Below are 24,054 nucleotides of genomic sequence, written 5' to 3' on the forward strand. Positions count from 1 at the left end.
GTACAGGTTGGCGGTGTCCTCGGCATTGCAGGTCCCTTTACAAGGGACGAAGTGTCTCATTTTAGTCAGGCGGTCTACGACCACTAGGATGGCGTCGTGGCCGTTGCTTTGCGGCAAATGTGTGATAAAATCCATCGACAGGTGTTGCCATGAGCGTTCAGGAGTGGGCAGGGGTCGCAGGAGGCCCTGGTGGCCTTCGCGGGACGGGTTGATTCGGCGGCAGGTCTGGCATTTCTTTACCCATAATGATACGTAATGTAGCATTCCGGGCCAGTAATATTCTCGGGACAGCAGGTCGTAGGTTTTTGCTTTGCCGGGGTGACCGGCGACGGGGGAGTCGTGGCAGCGGCGCAGGATCTCGGCTTTCAGATTATTCGAATCGGGTACGTACAGTCTATTGCGGTAATACAAATAGCCGGATCGTTCTTCGCATTCGGCCAATTGCAGCTTGGGGTGGCGGTCGGCGCCTGTCCTCAACGCTTCTAGGGCAGATTGCGTTATCGGGTCGGATTCGTATCCGGCGTCTAGTAGCTCTATCAGGTATCTTGGTAATAGGGGTTTGTTTTGGCGGATTATGGGTTGTAACCGGGTGGGGCGGGCAGGTAAATTGTGTTCTTTCAGTACGACTTGTGTTTGGTGCTTAAGTCGTTCATCCCCCTCCTCAGGCATATCCTCTGACCTCCTGGTTAGTGCGTCGGGCTTCGCTCCTTGTTTCCCGGGTCGGTAGGTGATACGGAAATTAAATCTTGACAGGAATTCGGCCCATCGGGCTTGTCGGCGGTTGAGCATTTTCGTCGTCGTGAAATATTCCAGGTTGCGGTGGTCCGTAATTACTTGGACCGGGGACGACGTCCCTTCGAGTTCCGGGCGCCATTCTTCAAAACAGCGGATAATGGCTAGCAATTCTTTGTCGTAAATCTCGTAATTGCATTCGGTAGCTGTGTGTTTTTTCGAAAAGAACGCGACGGGGCGGAGTATTCCGTCGTCGCCGTATTGTGACAATATTCCCGCAGAAACATAATCGGAAGCGTCGGTCTCCAGGATCACATCCTTTTCCCAATCGAAGTGCGCCAATACGGGGGCTTCGGTGAACTTTCTCTTCAATAGTCGGAAGGCGGCTTCGCAGGCACTATTCCATTCGAATGCGACGTCCTTCTTGGTCAATTTCGTCAAAGGGGCCACAATCTTTGAGAAGTCTCGGATAAAGCGCCGGTAAAAGTTGCCAAACCCCAAAAATGCTTGCACGTCAGTAAGCTTTTTGGGTGTTTGCCAGTTCAGGATAGCGGTGATTTTCTCAGGGTCCATTTTCACGCCTTCGACGCCGACCAGTAGGCCCAGGAACTTGGTTTCTTTCACGAAGAATTCGCATTTCGCGGCGTTGGCATACAGCCCGGCTTTCCTCAGGGCTTCCAATACGAGCTTCAAATGTTCTTCGTGTTCGGTTCGGGTGCGGCTGTAAATCAGGATGTCGTCCAGGTAGGCTGTACAAAATACGTCTAAATATTCGCGCAAGGAGTCGTTTATATATCTCTGGAACGTCGCGGGGGCCCCCGTCAGCCCGAAGGGCATAACTAGGCTTTCGTATAAGCCGAATCTCGTGCGGAATGCCGTCAGGTATTCTTCCCCCTTTTTAATCCGAATATTGTTAAAAGCGGAAACGATATCGATTTTCGAGAAGAATTTCATGCCGGCCAGGTTGTTCAGGGTCTCTCGGACTAGCGGCAGCGGGTAACGGTCTTTTACGGTAATGTTATTCAGCGCGCGGTAATCCACGCAAAACCTCAACCCTCCTCCCTGCTTCTTCACGAACAAAACGGGCGAGGCGACGGATGACGAACTGGGTCTGATAAACCCTTTTTTCAACTCTGCGGTCAGCCATTCCTTAAGGGCTATCAGCTCTTCGCGGGACATGGCGTACAGGGGGCCGAACGGCGGCGTTTTTCCTTCTATAAGCGGGATATGGTGGTCGGACGGTCGGTGTGGGGGCAGCTTCTCGGCTTCTTGCGGGGAAAATACGTCCGCGAATTCCCGGATTGTTTCGGGCAGGGTCGGCCCGTTCCTATTTTGGGGGTCGGCGGCTAGGACCTCATCAATCTGTTTCAAGGTTACGGCGTACAGTCGGCAGGATCGGCGGCGGGCGTACATGCTCGCGGCTTGCAGGGAGATAGGGGCGATATCCATTTCGCGGAGGGACGGCGGTCGGTCAGCCTGGTACTGGGGGCGGCTTTTTTTTGGTACGGCGTGTAAAGCTTTAACCTTCTCCGGTTTGTCGGGCATATTGCAGTGTCGGCGGCAATAATCGCTGTCAAACGTAATAACGTGTGACGCGAATCCAATCGTTGGATCGTGCTGCTTTAGCCAAGGCATTCCTAGCACAATGGGGTAGTGGGCTAGCTGTGTGACGAAGAACAGCGCGTTTTTCTGGATGTGGTCCTTGATTCTCAATTGTCCTCGGACATAATGGGTGCACTTCCCACTTTCGGCGGTCCTTCCGTCGAATACTTCGATGTCGAATGGGTTTCGCAGCGGATACATTTGTAGTTGGCGTTCTTCGGCCCATCCTTGGTCGAGGAAGCATTTTCCTTCCGCACCGCAATCGGTGAGGGCATAGGTTGGGAGGTTTTGGCCCCCCACTGTCAGTTCGGCAGGCAGGATCATCAGGTCGGATCGTTGGTTATATTCCTCTTCAACGGGGAACCCGTGAACGGCGGCGGCAGAGATGCGGATCGCCGGCGGTCTATGCGCGGCCTTGGCGGCCTGGGGGCGACTTATCCCAGGCGGGCTCCGTTTTTCGAACTTCGGCTGCTGGAGCGGCTGGCGTCCGAGCCGCGGCGGGGGTTTTTAGGGAGTTTGGTTTGTATTTGGCGCGGGGACCTGGACCTGGACCTGGATCGTTCGATTCCGGCCTGGTGCAGCCGCGTGCGGCGGGTATCCGGTTCCGGGCATTTGGCAACGAAATGTTCTTGGGATCCACAACGGTAACATAGCATGTTTTCCTTGCGGTTGTGGCGGCGTTGGCTGCTCAGGTCCATAGGGTCGTTAAGCGGGAGCTCCGCGTTTGGCTTGGGGGCGGCCCGCGGTATGTCGGGTTGGGTTCGGGGAGCCGCGCGCGCGGGGGGCGCTGCGGCCCGAGGGGTACGTGTCTGTCTATTTTTATACTGCTGGTGCTGGCGGTAGCGGTTATCCAAACTTTGCAGGTGTCGGGTGAATTCGTGGTATTGGCGAGATGGGGCGGGGTTGTGGAGGAGCATGTCCTGGAGCTCTTCCGATATTCCCTGGAATAAAAGAGGGGGGAGGGCATCCTCCGGCATTTCTCCTTCCAAAGACAGGCGTTGGAACTCCGACAGATACTCGGCGAAATCTACGTTCCGCTGCTTCAGGGCATATAGTTTGTTTTGTGCGTTTTGGACGTGGTCGGGGTCCCCGAATGCCTCCTCTAGGTATTGGAGGAGATCCGTATAATCTCCGAATTGGGGTGTGCCTCCGACCATTTTGGGCAGGATCAGGTTGTACGCTTTACCGGACAGTCGACCGGCTATATAAATCAGGCGTGATTCGGGGTTGGGGAAGCGGTCTTTGTTTGAGGTCATCTTCCCCCGGATTTGGGTGGCGAAGCGGCGGAGGTCGGAGCGGGCGCCCGTAAATTTATCGGGGTCTGGAAGTCGTTCAGAAAGGCGGGCGGAGGCGGGATGTTCGGAAGCAGGCGGCGGAGTTGTTCCCATAGGAGTAACCATAAGGGGTTCAACAGGCGTGTTGGTAGTTGGGGCGGGGGTGGTTATATGTACCGTGGGTAGCGTTACGGTCCGAACTTCCTTCAGTTCGGACCGTGTTTTCTCTAATTCGGCGAAAGCGGCATCCCGGGAGGTTATGGCGGAGGCCTTTTCCATGGCCATGGCCAGAATGTCGGCCTGCGCCTTGTCGCGGACACGGTCCGTTTCGGCGCGGGCGCGTTGGGTCTCGGCTTCCTGCATTTCTAGGCAGGAGTTCAGGCGGACGTTGCTATCGTGCAATAGTTGCAGCTTTTGGTAGGAATCGGAGATGTAAGACACCCATTGTTCAGGGTGTCCTTGTAGGTGTTCGATCAGTTCCTCGGTCGAATCGGTTAAGATCGGGGGTTGCAGTGACGCAGGCATCGCGGGCACCTAATGAAGGAGCTACGTAATGTCACGGGCAGGCAGGGCGGACAGGTAGGTGCGGGCGATCAGGTAACAGGACAGAGTATATTGGCTATCTAGTCTTCCAGGTACAGGGTAGCAGGTGGTTGTTGACGAAGACGTAGCTCGAGGAGCTACATATCGGAGACTGCAGAGATTTCGCGTAGATATACGCGCGCGAGGCGCTCGGCCCTCGCGCCTTCACGTGACAGGGGTCATGACTAAGCGACAGCCCAGTGGCTGTCCTTCAGGTCTGTGACAGTATACCACCTTTTTTATTTTATTGCGGAAAATTTCTAAATAAAATATTTGGTAAATGCGTATTTATATAAAATACCTTTTAAATTATCCAAATATATTATCGAACGTGGTTGGGGGGTTAAACCTAAATTTTTCGCGCCCATTAAAAAGGGTTAAAATAACGTTAACATTAATTCGGAAAATCTGGAATTCCTTTTGGAATTGGGTTGCGCGGAACGTTTGTTCGTGGAACTTTTGGTTGGTCCTAATAACCTGCCTGCGGAATTGGTCTTCCTCGTTTTCGTTATCGCTATTATTTTTGGACCAAATAGGGGCTTTTTGGGTCGCCTTATTATTCGTGGCCGGGGTGTTGGGGGTGTTATTTTTGGACGTCTGGGAAAATATATTGTCGGATATTGCTCGGTATATTTTAAGGCAAAATATTAAACAGGAGCAATTAAAATATTACGATTAAAATATCGGGGTAACCTATTTTTAGGGTAAAATATAATGGGTTAAAACAATTGAACGTTTAATTGGGTAATTGGGGTTTTTAATAATTGGGGGTAAAATTATAATCGTTTTTAAATAAATATTAAGGTTAATTAAAATTTAATTGCTGTTAAACAATTTTAAAATCGAATTTATCTATATGGTAATAAACGTATTTTATATAAATTATGTCCCTCGACGTAATATGTTTAATATATTCCATAGCCGATATATTATTTGTTCTGTTATAATTAATATGCGATATATTAATTATATCCCTCTTTTGGCAATCACGTGATGTCACGTGTCTTTTCCCCTTATGTAATCCTTTCCCGCCGGTCGGTGATTCCTTTTGGCGAATATCGTCAGGAAGGGTGTAACCCCACCTGGCCTCCTTGGTGCTGGCCCAACTTGTTTGGTCGTAACAGAATGCGCCAATTATAGGCATTGATGGACGTAAAATGCGAGAAAGCAAAACTGGTTAATAATTTAGCCGCCACTGAGCTCGTTGTGCGCTTTGCAAACATTTTGGTTATTTAACACATCAAGTATTTCCTCTCTTTATTGGCATTTTGACCGATACAACGCACTCTCCCTCCCGGAATTTACCATTTTGAAATATGAAAATGTTTCTTTTACGTTTCTTTTTCAATCTTGCTTTGTTTTTGTCGCTGTTTGGCAACGTCACAGCAAGTTTACCCCCACAAGGCAAAAACCCATATCCTCGAGACCCAAATATTCCAAAGGTTTTGTATAGAGCCGAATTCAGGACACCTGAAGACATTCACAAAGACAAATTATGGCTTGAAGAAGAGAACTCGGCTTGTTTTGGCTATTTATATTTCTTAAAGGCAAAATACGACCCTGTAAAAATGCAGCTTATACGCAGCAGCCAGGGATACCGCTTCCCCCACTCCAACAAGAAATTCTCGATAGATGTGCGAGAGTTTCTTCCTACGGTATCTTCCCATAGAACGTTGCCCCTACAGTTCGCCCTCAAGATTAGCAAAGGCATCCGCATTCCCATCTACATTTATCATATCGACACAAAACGCAACGACTTTGTTGATATGAGACACAGCAAGGTCGGAAAGATCGACGGAGTTCACCCATTTCCCGAGGAGAACGAGTACTTGATAAACAGCTTCGTCGAGTGGTATGAAGTAGTAGGATGGGATAAATTGGACACGGCGACAGGCAGGACCATATACTACCCCAACCCGCTCTACAAGGGCAAGCTCAAGACAGACAGACAGGGGAATCTTATCGGGTAGCCTCGCGTGCCTTCCTGCCAGGCCGTATGCTAGGTCCGAGTGGGACGGAGCAGCAATACGAAAGCGGTCAGGATTGACGATCCAAGACTGCACAAAGGGACGCGAAGACAGTAAAAGCGCGAACGCGCTGAGCTGTGGGACAAGCTGGGGGGCGGGGGTGGATATTTCCCCCGCGCGCGTACGACCGCTTGTGGGGATAACAATGGCGATTGAACTGGGGGCTGAAGACTGGAGTTGCCTGTCAGATTGACGCACACGCGCTGCGAATGGCACCCCGGTTATTTTGTGTGTGGAACAGACTGCGAATAGATTTATTTTGTATTTGGGAGATGTGCAGAGATAATTAATCACTGGCGGTTTGAACTGCTAGTTTTTTCTCAACCCGAATGCTTACGTGCAGGCGAGGTTTAATAAACATTGTGTTTCAAAAACCTGTGAATCCATCTGGCTCACAGTCGCAAACTGAAGCTTGTTTGAGAGGCTGCAGACGAGGGCTTACTCTATGGGAGTTTTGCCTAAAGTTGTACAAAGAAGCAGCTGCAACTAGCCTGGATCGCCTTGGTGAATTGCCTCTTGGCATCCATAATCGTCACCCCCTACTGCTTGCTGAAGCCGTCCAAGCCCATGTTGCGCAATGCTAGCCTTTACCTTGCCAGGAGTTACATGTCAGGTGGATCGGTGGCGACGATCAAGCTGATGCTATGTAGATCTTGAATGGCGCGGGCTAAATATGGGCCAGAGCGAGAATTTGTACAAAATGTCTGAAAAAGTCACCCCCTATGGCCTGGACATGTAGAGGGCGACGGGGGGTGATGTCCCGACCCGATCACTTTAGGGTTTCGTCATGCTGCGCCTGCCTCAAGGTGCAGTGAGCGCCATTCATTTATACAATCATATCATCTGGGTGGTTTGGTCACTGGCCTTTCGATCCTACGGAAGCAACCCGAGGCGTGCATCTAGTTTGGGGTTTCTCGTTGAACAGCAACCAGACTCAGAATCACCAGAGAGAGTTCTGTTCCTGAATGATGTAGCATGTTTACCTTGGTGCTATTGGATGATAAAACGGTCCGCCCTTGTCTTGCCCAGCACCTTCCAATGTATATTCGTACCGGAACAGATGACATCTTCGCCCTACGTGATGGAAGCCATCTTATGCTAGAAATCGATGAGTTGAGTTGTTGTAACGTTTCGAGAAATTGAACATCTTTTCTTGTAATGCAAGATGTAAACAAGGCTGCGTCGTCGTTTGAATAAAGCTCGCAGAGGTTTAGATCAGTATTCCTCTGCAAAATGCTCTGTGTATCTACATGTCGCCAAGTCCGTTTCAAGTCCAGAAAGATCTTTGGGGAGAATTACAACATGCGGTTATTAAACCTAAAATAAGCATATTTTCACTCAACACAGATTCACGTGACTGTGTATTTTGAGTCTATAATTGATTCCGTATACGGTATACGCATATAGCATGTACAAGGCATTCTATTTTTGGAATTTGGCGACTCGAGTTGGTGACTTGTCCATGTCCAGTTTGATCTACTAGCGGGCTGCGCGACTACCATTTGGGTAATTGGTGGATAATAATTCTCACCCCTTATTGAACAAACCCTGGCAATCATAGTGTATAGAGTTTCAAATCCACATGTACATGGTTAGCATTGAGGACTTTATCAAGTTATAAATAACTTGGCATTAAATGCAGAACAACTCATGAGTGACGTCCCGTCTATAAGAAGTTGACCACCCTGTTAGTCTTTCAGCCGTGCTCGTATTCTTGCCGGACAACCTCTCATCGAGTCGTTCTCCACAAGGTCATACGGCGTGGAACCATCAGACATTGCCAATTCAACAAGAAAAACTTTTCCGCCTGTGAAATCTTTTTCTTTCCCCGTCACGATGGTTTCCACACGGCGCATCGCCGGCCTGCTGTTCGCTGCCGTCGCTGCACGGGCTCTGCCCGGGGAAATCTCCCAAGATGGTTCCGCCAGAGGTGGGCCGATGGTGGTCGACGCGCCCATCACGCCGCCCACGTCGTGCGCCGCGGGCGTGCAGATCTTTGTCGTGCGCGGCTCGACGGAGCCCTCGCACATGGGCAGGATCGCGCCCGTGGCCACCAGCATACGCGACGCCGTCCCGGGGAGCTTTATTACCGCGCTCGACTACCCGGCAAAGATCAACGCGGCCGAGTACTTTTTCAGTGTGCACAGGGGCGTCAGCAGGCTCGCGAAGCTCGTCAGGGACTACGTCAAGATGTGTCCGCAGGGCAAGATTGCCTTGGTTGGCTACTCCCAGGGTGCGCACGTCGTCGGCGACCTTGTCTGCGGCGCCAGCAGTTTGCCGTTGTACAGATCAAAGCCGCTTGATCCTGTCTATAACAAAAATAGTAAGTTTTTTTTTCTTTGCCTTTTTTTTTGCTCTCTGCCGCAATTTTGCACAATTATAAAAATCTGCAGACAAGTATTAACTCCGTTTCCCCACCTACTCCAGTCATCGCCTCGCTCCAGTTTGGCGACCCGTCCCGCCGCGCAAACCAAACCTGGAACGTCGGTACCGTGACCGACCGCAACGGCTACTTCCCGCGGCAGCGCAACAAGCCCTGCGGCCCTTATTCCGAAGCCATGCGGTCGTGGTGCGATGAAAAGGACCGCTGGTGCGACAAGAAGTCCCCGACCGGCACTGACCGTGAAGTTCACAAGAAGTACCAAATAAAGTACAAAGATGCCGCCGCGGACTTTGTAAAGAAGCAGTGGGAGTCTAGTCAGAAGCCACTCGGCAGCTGAGGCGTATTATTTGAGTTTTTTTGCACCACTTGATAATGGTGGGTTATAATGATAAAAATTGTAAATTACTATTATTCTTTCAAGACTTTTCAGTACAGCGCAAGGATCGAAGTGTATGAGTTGGTGGTAACGAGGAATAGACAAAAGCAATTGCAACTCAAATGAGCAACAAAAATTAGAGGAGCTTTCAGAATGATATTCAAGCCTCTGATCAGGCTCCTGGGCAATATCAGTGCATGATAAAAACACAAGCTCAACAAAAGAACCGCATTGCATACAGCCCACGTGGGGAAAACGATGAGTGCCCGAGAAAAGTCGCGGACTAGCCATGTAATTAACTGCCGGTGTCGGCTACCGGAACCTAGCGGCGGACTACCCTTTCCGATGGGATACAGTATCTGTAGCATCAAGGCGGCAGACGGCAGAGGCTATTCAGCTGTTTAATGGGCATCAGGTGAGGCTAGCGGCGGCTTGCAAAAACCTAATCTGTTCAGCTCTCCGGGAAGGACAAGGCTTGCCGTAATATCACGGCCGAGATGGTACGCTCTGGCCGAGAGTATTTGCTTGGCGATTGAACAATGCCAGCTGCGCTGACAGAACGCTCCAGACCTTGCGGGCTAGACTAGACTAAAATTGGTTGGCGTCTTGGCAGGAGCACTTTGTCGATGAAGGGAGATGACAAGGTTTGGGATGCAGTGTAGACTGTCTTACGAGGTCATTGAGGACTGAGCTCGCCCGCCGGTCAGTAGAATGAGTTTATTTATCTTGTTCCTGCGAGAGATCTTGATTGATGACTGTCAAAGGGAATACACAATGTAAAAGCTGATCCACAGTCCACACGAGATGCGACTACTATCAGAAGGATTGTGTAGGTCAAGATAGCCGTCCTCGATTGTGCATTTCCCGTGCCACGGTGCGGTGTCTGCGTACTTTGGCAAAAGCTGGCCAGTTGGGTATGCAATGGAAATTTGAACAAATCCGCATCCAGACGCCCGGGAAAACAAAAACCCTTCGATTTTCCTCTTGGAGGGCGAATAGGAGGTGGCTCCCACTAGCGCCGTCATGGGGCAGACGCCGGCCTCGCTTCTAGCCGCCTCCCCCGCGACGCCTTTTTCCGCGCCGCCCCACGTCACTGGCCATCGCTAAACATCATAGACGGGCAATTCGGGGAGCAAGTTCCGAGGGGAAATGCCAACTTTACAACCCCGTCCCCCAAAACCAAAGAGGTGGGTTTTTTTAGAACAGGTCATGGCGCGAGTCGAGTAAAGTACCTTGCATGGAAAAAAGCGATCAGGGCCCGGATCGACACGACGGTGGCGGCTGGCTTGCGAAACCTTGATGGGGGCTCCCAGTGCTGTCTGTCTTGCTTGGCAGCAAGCCCTCTATGGCGTCGATGGGGGAAAAGAGCGTCAGTCATGAGGCCGGGGGGCTGATGGGCAGCGTCAAGGTGCCACCGACAGCCTCATAAGCTCCCATGGGGCTTTTTTTTTTTCTTTTCCTGTCTGGGTTTTTCTGCTCCTTGCGATTTTCCGGTTTGCCATCTTTTGTCAAGGTAAAAACTCGATAATGCATAATTTGGCAGCAGCTCCAAAATGCGAATCTTTGGACTGCTTGCCGCTGTCAACCTGCCCCTGACCGGGGTTGTCACCGCCTCGGCGCCGTACAGGGCCGAGTTGATCCTCGCGCCGATTTTCCTGCAGGTCCCGCCGTGTGCTGTAAGTTACGCAAGCTTGGGGTTTTTTTCTTTGTCTCCAGTTCGTTGCAGAGCGTGCGGTCAGAGACCTGACAGACGGGGAGACGTTTCCGCTCCAAAAGGCAGACTGCGCCCTCGATGGGCTTACCAAGACGACATGCCCATACTCCAACCAGACGTGTCTGTGCCACGACGACGACTGGTTCGTGGGTTATCTCACACCGTGCATACGTGATAAGTGTCCGGCCGGAGAAGGACTTGGTGCGTTTTGGCTCTTTGCTGTAGTTTATATGGGTGGATTCACTTATTCGGAGGTGTATGTCACTGTCCACAAGCTAACAGTCTGCGATTCCACAAACGAAATAACAGCGGCCATCAACGCTACAGCGACTCTTTGCGATCGCCCTCCTGCAAACCACTACGTGCAACTCCCCGTCGGCATCGGGATCATGGCTGCCATCCCGACGCTGTTGATCATCCTTCGCCTGGCCCTCAAGCTGGCCAAGGTGTCGAGTTGGTATCATGACGACACCACCATCATACTGGCTTGGGTGAGTATGATTGACGATGTTCTTTTGCCTAATTCTTGGCGGGATGTTGTCGGAGAAAAGTAATGGGTTAAAGTTGACCAGTGCGCGGTTGTTGGCAGGTCCTGTTTGCTGCGCTTCTCCCGGGAGGGATTGTAGGTGAGTGGTTGGCGTGGTTGATCACTGATGTTGGCAGCAAATTGAGCAAAAGGGCAACACGGGCTTTTATACAGAGGCTGATGTCATCCTTGCAGTCATCAAAAACAACCTCGTTGCAGATATGTGGGCGATATCAGCACGCAGGATAACACGATTTCTTTTGGTCGGTCCTCCCCACTTTTACTTTATTACCCTCTTGCTTTGGTTCATACTAACATGCATCCCAGGTCATATTCATCTTTGAACCGTTTTACTTTGTCATGATCTGCCTGGTCAAGTCGTCCATCCTCTTCACGTACATGCGCATCTTTCGCGAGCCCGACGCGCAGCGCGTGTTTCGGTTCACGCACTACTTCAACATGTTCCAGACGGGCGTCTTCATCGTCCTGTGCTTCGTGCAGTGCCGGCCGCTGGACCACTTCTGGCTCGGCTGGACCGGCGACGACCACCCGGGCTCCTGCTGGCACATGAACGACATACCCGTCATCCACGCCATCGTCGGGGTGCTGCTGGACGTGTGGATGTTTGGTCTGCCGGCCACTCTGGTGTGGCGGCTCAACCTGAAGAGCAGGGAGAAGATTGGCGTCATGTTGATGTTTGGGTTTGGTGTCTTGTGAGTTTTTTTTCGTCTTGACGGCAAATTCCCCGGACCAGAAACCCAACTAACCTCCCATCATCCGCCACAGCCTCATCGTAATAAGCTGCATCCGCATCCCCCTCCTCCTCAACGTGTCCCCCGCGACCGCCGTGACCGACGAGTCCCTCCAGGGCGCCATCTGGTCCAGCGTCGAGGTCTGCATCGGCATCTGCGTCGCCTGCATGCCGGCGCTGCGGCAATTCATCAGCGTGATCGCCGCCCCGCGCATCCGCCGCCTGCTCGGCCTGCCCGAGAAGCCGCGCCGCGGCACCAACACCGCCCGCCTGTCCACCACCACGGCCGCCAGCAGCAGCAGCGCCGCGCGCAAGAGCGCCCTGCAGAAGCCCGGGGCGCGCCGGTCCGTCGACGCAGCGCCGCCGAGAAAGTCTCGAGACAGCAGCCGCAGCATCGCGCTGAGGCCGCTGCCGCCGCCGGACCTGCGCCCGCCGCCGCCCGTGCTCAAGCTGGGCGCGCCGCCGGGGTCGAGGGACAGCACGTGCAGCGCGGGCGACAGGAGGTCGCGCGTGACGTTTGTGGACGTGGACCTGGGCGCCGCGAAGCTGCGGCCCATGAGCGGGGTGTTTGTCAAGTCGGGGTCGGCGGCGGCGGCGCTGGAGGGCGAGGCGGTCATTGAGTTTTCGGACCTGCGCGCCGTGGAGTTACGCGGTGGGGCTAGCAGGGAGAGGTTGGTGGAGGACGATGAGACGTGGAGGAGGCCGATCAGCGAGGTCGACCTCATTGAGAGCTACCAGGTGCCGAGCGTGTATGTGCCGAGAGGCGGGAGACGGCCGTCGTCGGTGAATAGTATGACGCCTGGGTTGGCGCTTTGAGTTGGATGTTTCATTTGTTATGGGTGGGTTGGCTAGGATGGGTGTTGGGCTTGGCATTGTTCAACTGTTGTATATATATTAGAAGCTACAGACACACAGATGCTAGCTCGTCCTACAAAAACCATCTAAACTCCTCAGCCCTCGGCCCGTCTCTAAGTTTGTGAGTCGGCACGTCCCTGGCACTAAGACGGACGCCCTGTCGTCTGTTCCTGGCCTTGTTGTCGAAAAACATATAGGCACACATTGATGCGGCAGCCAGCGCTCCGGCGGCACCAAAGCAGGCCACAGTGATCAGGCCGTTCTCGTACTTGGGTGCATCCTCGAGCCGGAAGATGTTGCTGGGAACGAGACCCATCAGGTTGGCAAGGGGGACGCCGACCGAGGTGAGGACCAGACGCTGGCCTTCGTGGGCGATGTTGTTGTTGTACCACTTTTGGGGTTTGGCTGTCAGTGATGGGATCCACAGGGAGACCTGAGAAGGGGTCAAAGATGGTAAAGATGGTAAAGATGGCTGCTTACAGTGCTGGTGAGTACAGACGGCGCAGACGTGCCCCAGCACATCATAAAAGTCGCAAAATATCCCAGCTGAAGCTGCGCCCCAATATCTTGGATGGACGCGTAAATGGCAAACCCTATACAGGTAAAAGTGAAACCCAGTGCCACAAAGGGCCCACGGATACGTCGCCAGTCGGAAAGGAAGGCGAGGATGATGAGCATGACGGCGCCCTATTGTGATGCACTTTTAGCACGAGTTCTTGTAGACGAAAAACGAATAAGATCAAAAGAAAACTTACACCAATGTTGGGAGCGACAGTGTACAGATTAGTCTGGATGGCGCCGTACCCAAGCCTCTGGATGATCTGCGGCAGGAACAAATGCACCGCCTGAGCAGAAACACCAACGCAGATTTCAATGAGCAAAAAGGCCCACGTGGTCGGGTGCTTAAAAATGACAAGCGACTTGCGAAAGTTGAACTCTTCCTCCACGACCGAGGACGAGTCAACGTGGATGCGGTGGTACGCTAGAGCCTTTTCCTCCTCGGTCAGGAAGCCGGCCGTCCCGGCGTTGAGCGGCAGGTACCAGTAGGCAAAGATGGCGAACAGGACCGTGATGGAGCCCTCGATGATGAACAGCCAGCGCCAGCGAAAGTCGATGAGATCCGGTCGCTCGATGCGAAAGACGGCAAACGCCAAGAGACCCGAAAAGGCGTTGGCGATGTTGGCGGCCGCGTAAAAGATGGCCAGTCGCCGCGCGAGCTCTCCGCGGCGGTAAAAGGTAGTCAGGTAGTAGATGACGAGCGGGAAGACGGCCGACTCCGCCATCCCCAAAAACCACCGCAGCGCAAAGATGCCACCGAAGCCCTTGGCGGCGGCCGTCAACAAGGTCATGGAGCCAAAGACGACGCCCAGGCACGGCAGGACCCTGGCGGGGCCGAACTTCTTGCCGAGGATCGAGAGCGGCGGCGCAAAGATGACAAAGGGCACGAAGAAGATGGACAGGATCAGGTTGTACTGCCCCGCGGAGAAGCCGAGGTCGTCGCTCAGGCCGGCCGTCTGGGCGTTGCCGAGGTTGCCCTTGTCGAGGGCGTTGAGGAGGTACAAAAAGGCGAGCACGGGCATGAGCCGCAGGTCGAACTTGCGGCAGAGGGCGCGCTCGGCGGCGTGGTCGAGCACGCGCGCCGTCTCGGTCTGGTCCTCGATGATCTTGCCCATGTTGTGGCTGGCTGCCGAGTCCCTGCGGTCCTGCACGCCCGAGTCCTTGCCATCCTGTGCGGCGGGCCGCGTGGCTTCGTGGGCCGGGGAGCTCGGCTCTGGGCCGTCCAGAGGTGCAGACGACATTGTTGGGTCGAGTGGTCACAGAAGTTCGCGGACGCAAAATGGGGGGCTCGAAGAGCCGGGTGCCAAGAATTTATTTGTTAAAACAATGCAGGTTCGAACATGCGACAACTAACGGCCCGACATCAGGACGGAAAAAGAAAAAGGATAAAGAATCTAGGCCGGATCCAAGTTGGCGTTGTCTTGTTTCTTATTGTCCCGAACAACTTGTGCACCCCTGTCGCAAGCCAGCATTGTAGCACCAGCAAGGCACGGCACAAATGCAACGGTTGCCACCTTGGCCCCTTGGGAAAGAAAGGCTTGGGAGTGATAAACATGCATGGTTGGGAACTAACAAATCCGTCGATCGGTTTGGGGGAGCCGACCAGAGCTGCGAGATAAGCATGGCATCGTCTGGGGTACGCTTGATACGGATGGATTTCGAGACTAGGATGTTGAATGCCGAGCATACTGCTGCATACCGGAGAAATCAAAACGAAAAATAAACTGTGCCTGGTTCTTAGTGTGCCGAGGACAAGATGCCAAAATTCACTGGTCTCGACACCAACTACTGTAGTAGATAGGTCAATCCAACCAAATCCGAGATGAACTACTCGAACGAGACTTCCCCGCATCTACAACGTTGCAACCAACAGGTAGACAGATGACTGGGACTTGCGACATGCGACATGATAGATTGATTATACCCTAGCAATTCGATGGGGAATGAGCCCAATCTTCGGTGGGGGATTTGGGGGTCGGGGGAACACTGACCCCCACCGCTCGCCCGGTGCGACTCTAGACGAGATAGTATACCTGTACCTGAGATAGTATACCCGTACCTGAGATAGATAGACAGATAGTGCAGATAGTTGCTGCGTTTGATCCATCGTTTAGACAGTATCCGGGAACGAGAAAGACCTACCTCCCGCTCGGGCAAACTTTTTGTCACGAAAAAAAAGGTACCGATGTTCCATTGAGACTGGCGTTTTTTAACTCGGTTGAGCATCCGAAGACCAGCAACAAGCAATGGTGGTGGCTTGCTGCAGCGCCCGAATAAGATTGACCATGAATGCACAGAGGGGGAAAGCAACGTGCGGAGAAACGAATGGACAACCAAGCAAAAAATAATAAAATAAAATAGTTGAATTGAATAGAAAGAGAAAAAAAAAGCACCGTCTTGCACCGTGACAGGCAAAAGCAACACAAAGTGAGGGGTTGGCGGACATGGAACCCCGATAGGCCAAATTTTCGGGCACGGGGTCCCTCCAACAAGCGGAGTTTTTGGATGGGGAACATGGAAGATTAAATGTCTTGCCATTTTTTGACATTTGGTCTCACTACGTCACTGGTGCTACCACGGGTTGTTCTCTTGTCTTGGCTTGCCTGGCTACGACCAAAAGGCACTTGCTTCCCTAGCCTGGGTTTTGGTCGACTAGTGCCGGGCCGGAACGGGGCAGCGTGGAACGATTGCAACAGTGCCGCCATGGTGGGGGGATTGCAGGCCCCCCCGAAACTGAGCTTGCCCCAAGCGAATGTGTCCCGCGCCGATTCTCCGATTCTCGGAGTAAGCACCGCTGCACCGGGGGGTGGGATGCATGTAACTATTTGTAGAGTTTGGTTGGAGAAAAAGCAAAGATGAACCTTGGGCGTTGATGTCGATGCCCAGCTGATCTTTTGTGTGTTTTAACGTTCACTGCCAACTTGAACGTCAATTCTCTTTGCCACGGCACAGGTTGCAAACTCACATTCTACCACCCAAACCACCCGACACCGTCAAAATGTCAGACAAGACCGCCGTCCTGACCGACAAGGCCCCCAAGCCCCTCCCCGGCATCTACAGCCAGGCCATCAAGGCCAACGGCTTCGTTTTCGTCTCGGGTGCCGTGCCCATGGACCCCGTGAGCATGCAGATTATCGACGGCGACATCCAGGCGCACACGGTAAATATCCCAAGCTATGTCTTTTTTTTCTTCTCTCGTCTATTGACGCTCAGAACCTGTCGCTGATTTTGAAACGTCGCATTGTCCAACAGCACCAATGCATCAAGAACCTGACCGCCATCCTGGAGGAGGCCGGTTCCAGCATCGAAAAGGTCGTCAAGGTCAACGTCTTCCTGTCCAACATGGACGACTTTGCGGCCATGAATGAGATTTACATGCAGTACTGGGGCGAGGTCAAGCCATGCCGGACGTGAGTTTTTTTCTTTTTCTGTAATGCATGCCAACTGGGCATTTTGACTGACGATTGAGGGGTTGCAGATGCGTGGCCGTCAAGACGCTGCCGCTCAACGTGGACGTCGAGATTGAGTGCACTGCTCTGTGCTAGGTTTTGGGCATCATTGCTGGCAGTAATTAGGATTCCGTAGCAAGTCTCCAACTGAAAACAATGAAAAAGAAAAGATGATCACAAGATTTCATAAAAACTTCACTTCTTCGTTCGCTTCTTCGTTGTTGCACTCATTATTCCACACGTACACCAAACTACACTATACAGCCTACAGCTCCTTCAACGCCTCACAAAAATACGTAATCGCCCTCCTCCCGTCCTCCAGCACGCCGTCCATGGCCAGGAACGGATGCGGCTGGCCCTCCAAGACGTGCACGTCGGCCCTGACGCCGGCCTTGTTCAGCCTGTCGCCAAACGCAACGCCCTCGTCGCGCAGCACGTCCAGCTCGCCGCACACAATCACGGCCCGCGGCAGCCTGCTCCAGTCGCCGTCCCACAGCAGCGGGCTGGCCTCGGGGTGGGCCCAGTCCGACTCGCGGGGCAGGTAGTGGCGGCGGTACCAGAGCATCTTGGGCGCGGGCAGGGCGGGCGTGTGCTCGTTCTCGCGCCAGCTGGGCGTCGTCTCGGCCGTGGCCGTGTTGTCCGCCACGGGGACCGAGAGCAGCTGCAGGCGGAAGGGCGGGTGGTCCGCCACGACGGCCGCGCGCTGGCACATGACGGCCGCGAGGTTGCCGCCCGCCGACGACCCGCCCGTCGCCAGCCGCCCCAGGTCCAGCCCCAGCAGCTCCGGGCCGCGCGCGACCACCCACCGCACCGCCTCCCAGCAGTCGTCGACCGCCGCCGGGAAGGGGTCCTCGGGCGCGAGCCGGTAGTCCACCGTCACCACCACGGCGCCGCCCCGCGCGCACAGGTTGCTGCACACCACGTTCTCCGTGTCGATGGTCCCCAGCACCCAGCCGCCGCCGTGGAAGTAGACGCAGCCCGGCCAGCCCGAGGCGGGCCTGGCGCCCGGCGGGGTGAAGACGCGGACTCGTACGTCGGGCCCGCTGGACGCGGTGCGCGGGATCGTGTAGTCTTGGGTGCTGCCCACGGGGAGCAGGGGGCCCGCGCCGGGGATGAGCACGCCCGAGGACCGCGAGGCGGCGATGGGCTGCAGGTGGACCTGTTGCTTGTCGGCGATGTGGGCGTTGTAGAACGCGGCGTACTCTGGGTTGATGCGGGAGGCGACGGAGGGGTGGAGGGGATAGGGGGGGACGGGGTTGGATTCTGTTGATGGGGACATGTTTGCGATGGGGTTTGCCGGATGAAGGTTTGGCAAGGTGTGAGGAGTAAATTGTGGAATGTTTTGGTGGTTTTATTCCAAGAGAAGAAATATACAGTGAAAACTAGTCGACACCAAAACCAAGGTATGGGTTCTGCTACGAGGATCAATAATAAGTTTGGATCAGAAAAGACATCTCTCCCTCTCTCGCCCGTGTGCGCCGTGTCTTGAAACCAGGGGAGAATGCATAGTGTAGTGCACATCCCACGTCCCCCGTCACCGTGCGTACTGATCCCACCAGGAAAGCATGGCCGTGGCACAGGCTCAACCCTCACTTCCCGCGCGAAGCCAACGCGCAGACACTCCGATCCGATGGCCGTTTGCGGAACCAGACACCTATCAACGTTAATTAAACTACCTTGGTCGGGGGTCATTTTTTTGGGGGAAGAGTTGGGTTGATGTGGGGGAGGGGCGAGATTGTCTGGATCAACGAGTCAATAAATTGGTTTTAGTGCACTCCGGCATGGATTCATGGGTTGGGATTGCGCTAAACCCTGGTTCAGAGGCGGGCTAAACTCCGTCGAAGCTTTTGCATGCCGCCATCGCGTCACTGGACGGCAGCCGAGATGGGATGGGAGGTACGGTAGCAGTTTGATGTGGTTCATGCTTACTGCACAAGTCGGGGTTACTGTAGTACTTGTTACGTGAAATTGACAGGTGACCGCGGGTTTCTGCATGGGAGGTTGATGGTGTTGACAAGCTGACATTCGACAAAGAGACTATGCGATGTCAGACCCAAGCAAGATGATCAGTGACGTGACCCCCACGCAGAGAAACTCCCCCAAATGCGGTGGACCGGGTCAGCAGAGGTTTGGACCTGCGGCAGCGTTATGCCGATGGAAAAGATTGACAAACTGACCAATTGACAAATTCACGATTGATAGCCAAAGTACCTATTCAATAGTAGATAGGGCGCCAGTTGTTGCATGGCAGTATACAGGCATATGCTGTGACGCCGTATCCCCATACTTTCAGGGTTTTCATGCATCCGTCATACCGTGTGGAGGGACGCCTGCAGAATTGCCCCTCATTTCCTCGCTATGCTCCTCCACTTTCCCCGACGGAAAGATTGGTTTTACACAGCTTGACAGATGTTATTCGGGGCTGAGGGAGCTGACCATGATATTCGTCTTAAGAAGCTTGTCTCTCTTGGCCCACAGGCAACCGGCAACGGTTACCAGGGAAGGCATGGGGTTCTACAACTGAATCAGGTACTGGTACTGCTGCAGGTAATTCGACAGCCTAGTCGATTGTTTATTTCCATTTTATCTGCTTGTAGTTTATCGGCAAGCCTCGGATGAACGCGGGGCTTGTCATAATTTAGGACTAGACCTAGCACGCTAATATCACCAAACCATCCAGCCCCTCATCCCTAAACTGCGCACACCAAACCCAATTCATCTGATACCCATCTCCAATCAATTGGGGGAAAACAAAAGAAAAGAAAAAAAAGAGACAAATATTCCAACATTCAACACCCACAAAACCCTGACAATGTCCCAACCACCCCGTCTCTACCCCTCCTCCCCCCGCGACGCCCTCGTCTCGCAGTACGTAGGGCAGCCGCTCTCGGCCCTGCCCACGCCGGCCGCGGTGCTGGACGTGGCCGCGGTGCGCCGCAACTGCGCCCGCATGCTGTCGTGCGCGCGGGACCTGGGCCTGCAGTGGCGGGCGCACGTCAAGACGCACAAGACGGCCGAGGTCACGCGCCTGCAGGTCGGCGACTCGGACGCCGACGGGCCCGCGCGCATCGTCGTCTCCACGCTCGAGGAGGCAGAGTTCCTCCTCCCGCTGCTGCGCGAGTACGGCGGCCGCGGACGCCCCGTCAACGTCCTGTACGGCCTGCCGCTCCCGCCCGGACAGCTGGCGCGCCTCGCCGCGCTGGGGCGGGAGCTGGGCCCCGGCAGCATCAGTGTGCTGGTCGACCACCCGGCGCAGCTGGAGTGCTTGGAAAAGTTTGCGCAGGCCGGCGCGGACGCCCGCGTCGTCCCGCACGCCTACATCAAGATCGACATGGGCGGCAGGCGGGCGGGCGTGCAGCTCGAGAGCGCGGCGTTCACGGCCGTCGTCGAGGCGGCGCTGCGGGCGCACGACGCGGGCGCCGTCGTCCTGAGCGGCCTGTACTCGCACGCCGGGCACTCTTATGCCGGCGACAGCCGGGCCGCGGCCGTCGCCATGATGGCTGCCGAGATTGGCGCGCTGGTGCGGGCCGCCGACGCGGTGGTCGAGGCACGGGCTGCGGGCGCGGGCAAGGGGCTGCCGCCGCTGGTGCTCTCGGCCGGAGCGTCGCCGACGGCGCTGGCGGTGCAGAACTTGTTGAGCGGCGAGATGGAGCAGATGGCGAGCGGGGCGGGGATGCCAGACGACGCGGGGGCGCCGCGGCAGCTGATGGCGGCGGTGCTGGACCTGGGGGCGCTGCTGGAGGAGGTGCAGGAAAAGGGCCACGTGGCGGAGATGCACGCGGGGGTGTACCCGCTGCTGGACATGCAGCAGCTGGCGGCGCGGTCGACGGCCCGGTCGGCGCTGTCGTGGCGCGACGTGGCGCTGACGGTGCTGGCCGAGGTCTGCAGCGTGTACCCGGGCCGCGGCGACGGGGGCACGCCCGAGGCGCTGTGCGGGGCGGGCGGCCTGGCGCTGGGCAGGGAGTTTTGCAAGGCCTACCCGGGCATGGCGGTCGTGTCGCCGTGGGGCAGGGCGGACGCCGCGGGGACGCCGCTGGCCCTGCCGGACTGCGACGTCGAGGACTACGAGGGCTGGATGGTCGGGCGGTTCGCGCAGGAGCACGGCATCCTGACCTGGAGGGGGAGGAGCGGCGAGGGGGTGGTGGATGAGCTGGCGGTTGGGCAAAAGATTCGCCTCTGGCCCAACCATGCCTGCATCACGAGCAGTCACTTTGGGTGGTATTTTGTGGTCGACTCGGACAGGGTGGGCAAGGAGGATGAGGTGGTTGATATTTATATCAAGACGAGGGGATGGTGATGTCGTGTTGGAAAGAGGACATGAGGAAATGCTTGAGAGATGATTTTTGCATTCTTGTGTTTTGCAATTGCATCATGGTAATTCAGTGAGGTGTGCAATTTGACCCGGAAGTCTCTTGCTGAACAACGCCAAAAAAGGAACAAACAAGAAAAAAAAAAGAAAAAAAAAACACAACTCCCAAGCCCAACCGTCAGAATCTAGTCAGCCCTCGTCGACTCGGCCGCAGCTCCAAAAACCTCGAGCGCATGCCCCAGCCGATCCCTGACCAGCTCCAACCTGGGCAGCACATCCGGCCCCAGCGGCAGCGCCGTCTCGCCCTGTCGGCCCTCGCCCACGCCCGCGCCCACAACCACGTCGACAATGACCTTGGCCGCCTTGTCCGCGTCGCCCGCCGCCTTCAAGGTCCCGGCGGCCATGAGGCCGATCATGTCGTGCACCGTGGTGCCGTGGTAGTCGTCCGCCAGCGGGGCGGCCCCGGTGCGCGCCGCGTTGGCCATGTTGGTGCCAAAGGTGCCCAGGTAGGCCGTGACCACGCGCACGTTGAAGTCGGCCACTTCCTTGGCGAGGACTTTGCAGACGCCTGTGGGTTTTGTCAGAATAAAAAGTTGGATCTCCGTCTTTCCGTCTCCACAGGGCAGCACTCACCATCCATGGCCGCCTTGGCCCCAGCATAGACACCCATGCTCTCGCGGCCCTCCAGCCCAGCCCCCGAGCTGACGTTGACCACGACGCCAAAGCGCCTCCTCCGCATGTGGGGCAGCACCGCCCTGACGAGCCTGTAGGGCCCAAAAAACACCGTCTCGAACTGGTCGCGCACCTCGGCCTCCTCAAACTGCTCCACGGCCTGGTGGATCGACCAGCCGGCGTTGTTGATCAGGACGTCGATGGCGGTGCCGCCCTGCTCGAGGCCCTCGACCAGCCTCCCGCCGGCGTCGGGGCTGTCGACGTCCAGAGCCAGCCAGCGGCCGCCTGCGCTCTCGATCTCGGCGACCAGGGCCGGCGTCCGAGATGGGTTGCGGCTGGTCGCCACGACGACGTGGCCTGCGGACTGGATGGCGCGGCACAGGGCCAGGCCGAGGCCGGAGGAGCAGCCCGTCACGAGAAAGGTGAGCGGGCGCGACGGGGTGGTGAATTGGGTGGTTGGGATGGCCGTCAGCGTCTTGTTGGATGACTGGGACATGGTTGCTGCTGTGCGTGCTGCTGTGTGCGTCCTGCTTTACTGTGGTTGGATCGTCTGCGAGTGTCGCATTTGCTCCAAGGTTCATGTGTTCAACTTCATGATGAAAGTAATGTTGGAGATGCCGCAAAAATCTGTTATATATATAGTATTGCAATGTTTGGTTCCATTTGCCATCATCCAGCGTCATTCATTGTGTATATCACATCGCAGTCCGGAGTTAAGCAGTGCGCCTCGCATTTTGTAAGCTCGCCTTTTGTAAGCTCGCCATGACGCTAAATCTCAACACTGGTGATCGTGGTGGTCAGACAAGCACTACTTCGTAGATGCACTAGACGCACTAGACGCATCGTGGAATGCGGGGAGTTTTTGAGTTGTTCGAATCTCCAGGTCAGCAACGACATCGGACCAGACGACCGCTAAGTCCTATCTCCACAATTCAACTCGCCTCCTCAAAAATCCGGACCTGGCCGTAGGTAACATTTGGATCGGCGTTAGTCTAATTTGGTCCGAGTCAGTCTAGGGGCTTTGACGGTATAACGGGCTTTTGTTATAGACGACGCGTTTTTTTTTTTTTTTTTTTTTTTTTTTTTCAAACCGGGGGCAAACGCAAAAGATGAAAAGAAACGAGATCACCGGTACAGCAAGCTGTCAAAACATGCCAAAAACGCAAGAACCGTACAGAAAACACGTCGCAAGAACGACCGAGTGCGGACAGATCGAGTGCCCTTGGTGGAGCTGGGGAAAAAGGTGGCTTGGCCCAGACCGGTGCGGGGCGGGGTACCCAGAAGAGGCAGAAAAGTACCATTATCAGATCAGCCCACGGTACTACGCAAACAACCGGTAATGAGCAGGGACCCCAGAGCTTGGAGCAGTTTATGCAGGCCTTGGTTTTAGGTAGACACGGCACACAGTTCCTCTTGCTGCAGGTATCCACCACGTGTCCGACCTCTCGGAGCGTTACCGCCGCATCCGGGACTGTCCTTGTCAGTTGGGATGGTTTTTTTTTTGCCTGTCCACCGCCCACCCGCGACCAAATCCCCCTTTTTTTTCTATACGGAAGCTCTTCACACCGAGGTGATAATACGCATTGTTTATGGTCCGCTTCGGCGTCACCTAGCGCTGAATGCAAGTTGGGAATTTTGTGTTTTTGCTTTATTAAACTTTGTTTGACATTTCTTTCTCGGCCAATACCATGCCCACCGTTTGACAAGTGGACCGGCTCGGCCGACTGCAAAATCTTGCACAACGCTCAGCTCAGTCTTGGTCTCTTGTACAGGCATCGACTCGGCCGTTTTTACGTAGTCGAAAAGGGTATAACATGCCGTTTTAAAGGGTGTTTGTCAACGCATCCACCCTTGGCATGCATGTCACCGATTTTCGCCTTCTTTTTGGTTTTTTTGTGACAGGGTGTCAAATGGCCATGCTTAACCAAGGTACCTCACCGGTTCGCGACGGGATGCTTCGTTCCAGCCCCATATTGAAAAAAAATTGATCCACACAAAAACTCAGATCCCCCATTGCCCCTGGGATAGCGTGATGAGTCTAGTCCAAGAAAAACCAAGACGGTTCCGGCGATTTGGTTCCCTCGATCTTGCAGGCCTTGTCAGATTTGCGATATTGTTTGTTCTTGTGACTGGATTAGACTTGTACATGCCTGCAAAACCACCATGCCATTACATTGTTTGCCGGTGTGCCTGCTCTGATATCACTACCCGCCGCCGCATGAGTGGGCCGTTGATTCGATAGCT

The 24,054-nt window shown here is 54.8% G+C and overlaps 8 protein-coding genes across 8 annotated transcripts; 5 read left to right on the forward strand and 3 right to left on the reverse strand.

The window, feature by feature from the left end:
- Positions 1–5,758: 5,758 nt before the first annotated feature.
- MGG_10436 (uncharacterized protein) lies at positions 5,759–6,160 on the forward strand (the record flags this gene model as incomplete). Its single annotated transcript, XM_003713288.1, has 1 exon — positions 5,759–6,160. One exon carries the CDS (start codon positions 5,759–5,761, stop codon positions 6,158–6,160), a length of 402 nt encoding a protein of 133 aa, XP_003713336.1.
- Positions 6,161–8,053: 1,893 nt separating this feature from the next.
- On the forward strand, positions 8,054–8,937 carry MGG_15403 (uncharacterized protein; the record flags this gene model as incomplete). The annotated part of the gene is made up of 2 exons (XM_003713289.1): positions 8,054–8,540; positions 8,645–8,937. The coding sequence occupies 2 exons, from the start codon at positions 8,054–8,056 to the stop codon at positions 8,935–8,937; spliced, it is 780 nt and encodes a 259-aa protein (XP_003713337.1).
- Positions 8,938–10,529: 1,592 nt separating this feature from the next.
- Positions 10,530–12,783, forward strand: MGG_10438 (uncharacterized protein; the record flags this gene model as incomplete). The annotated part of the gene is made up of 5 exons (XM_003713290.1): positions 10,530–10,652; positions 10,916–10,946; positions 11,000–11,181; positions 11,544–11,929; positions 12,003–12,783. 5 exons carry the CDS (start codon positions 10,530–10,532, stop codon positions 12,781–12,783), a joined length of 1,503 nt encoding a protein of 500 aa, XP_003713338.1.
- Positions 12,784–12,832: 49 nt separating this feature from the next.
- MGG_10439 (MFS transporter) lies at positions 12,833–15,846 on the reverse strand. The gene is made up of 3 exons (XM_003713291.1): positions 13,578–15,846; positions 13,303–13,509; positions 12,833–13,213 (listed from the first exon to the last, which is right to left on the reverse strand). The coding sequence occupies exons 1-3, from the start codon at positions 14,619–14,621 to the stop codon at positions 12,896–12,898; spliced, it is 1,569 nt and encodes a 522-aa protein (XP_003713339.1). The 5' UTR covers positions 14,622–15,846; the 3' UTR covers positions 12,833–12,895.
- A 348-nt stretch (positions 15,847–16,194) lies between these two features.
- Positions 16,195–17,121, forward strand: MGG_10440 (endoribonuclease L-PSP). Its single transcript, XM_003713292.1, has 3 exons — positions 16,195–16,540; positions 16,633–16,790; positions 16,859–17,121. The coding sequence occupies exons 1-3, from the start codon at positions 16,379–16,381 to the stop codon at positions 16,923–16,925; spliced, it is 387 nt and encodes a 128-aa protein (XP_003713340.1). The 5' UTR covers positions 16,195–16,378; the 3' UTR covers positions 16,926–17,121.
- On the reverse strand, positions 17,095–18,108 carry MGG_10441 (lipase 2; the record flags this gene model as incomplete). The annotated part of the gene is made up of 1 exon (XM_003713293.1): positions 17,095–18,108. The coding sequence occupies one exon, from the start codon at positions 18,106–18,108 to the stop codon at positions 17,095–17,097; it is 1,014 nt and encodes a 337-aa protein (XP_003713341.1).
- Positions 18,109–19,019: 911 nt separating this feature from the next.
- On the forward strand, positions 19,020–22,515 carry MGG_15402 (uncharacterized protein). The gene is made up of 2 exons (XM_003713294.1): positions 19,020–19,376; positions 19,510–22,515. The coding sequence occupies exons 1-2, from the start codon at positions 19,239–19,241 to the stop codon at positions 21,124–21,126; spliced, it is 1,755 nt and encodes a 584-aa protein (XP_003713342.1). The 5' UTR covers positions 19,020–19,238; the 3' UTR covers positions 21,127–22,515.
- Positions 21,260–22,892, reverse strand: MGG_14085 (short-chain oxidoreductase). Its single transcript, XM_003713295.1, has 2 exons — positions 21,772–22,892; positions 21,260–21,706 (listed from the first exon to the last, which is right to left on the reverse strand). The coding sequence occupies exons 1-2, from the start codon at positions 22,304–22,306 to the stop codon at positions 21,324–21,326; spliced, it is 918 nt and encodes a 305-aa protein (XP_003713343.1). The 5' UTR covers positions 22,307–22,892; the 3' UTR covers positions 21,260–21,323.
- Between the last annotated feature and the right edge of the window lie 1,162 nt (positions 22,893–24,054).

This window comes from Pyricularia oryzae, chromosome 2 (genome assembly GCF_000002495.2).
Source record: "Pyricularia oryzae 70-15 chromosome 2, whole genome shotgun sequence".
In the NCBI taxonomy this organism is placed as follows: Eukaryota; Fungi; Ascomycota; class Sordariomycetes; order Magnaporthales; family Pyriculariaceae; genus Pyricularia; species Pyricularia oryzae.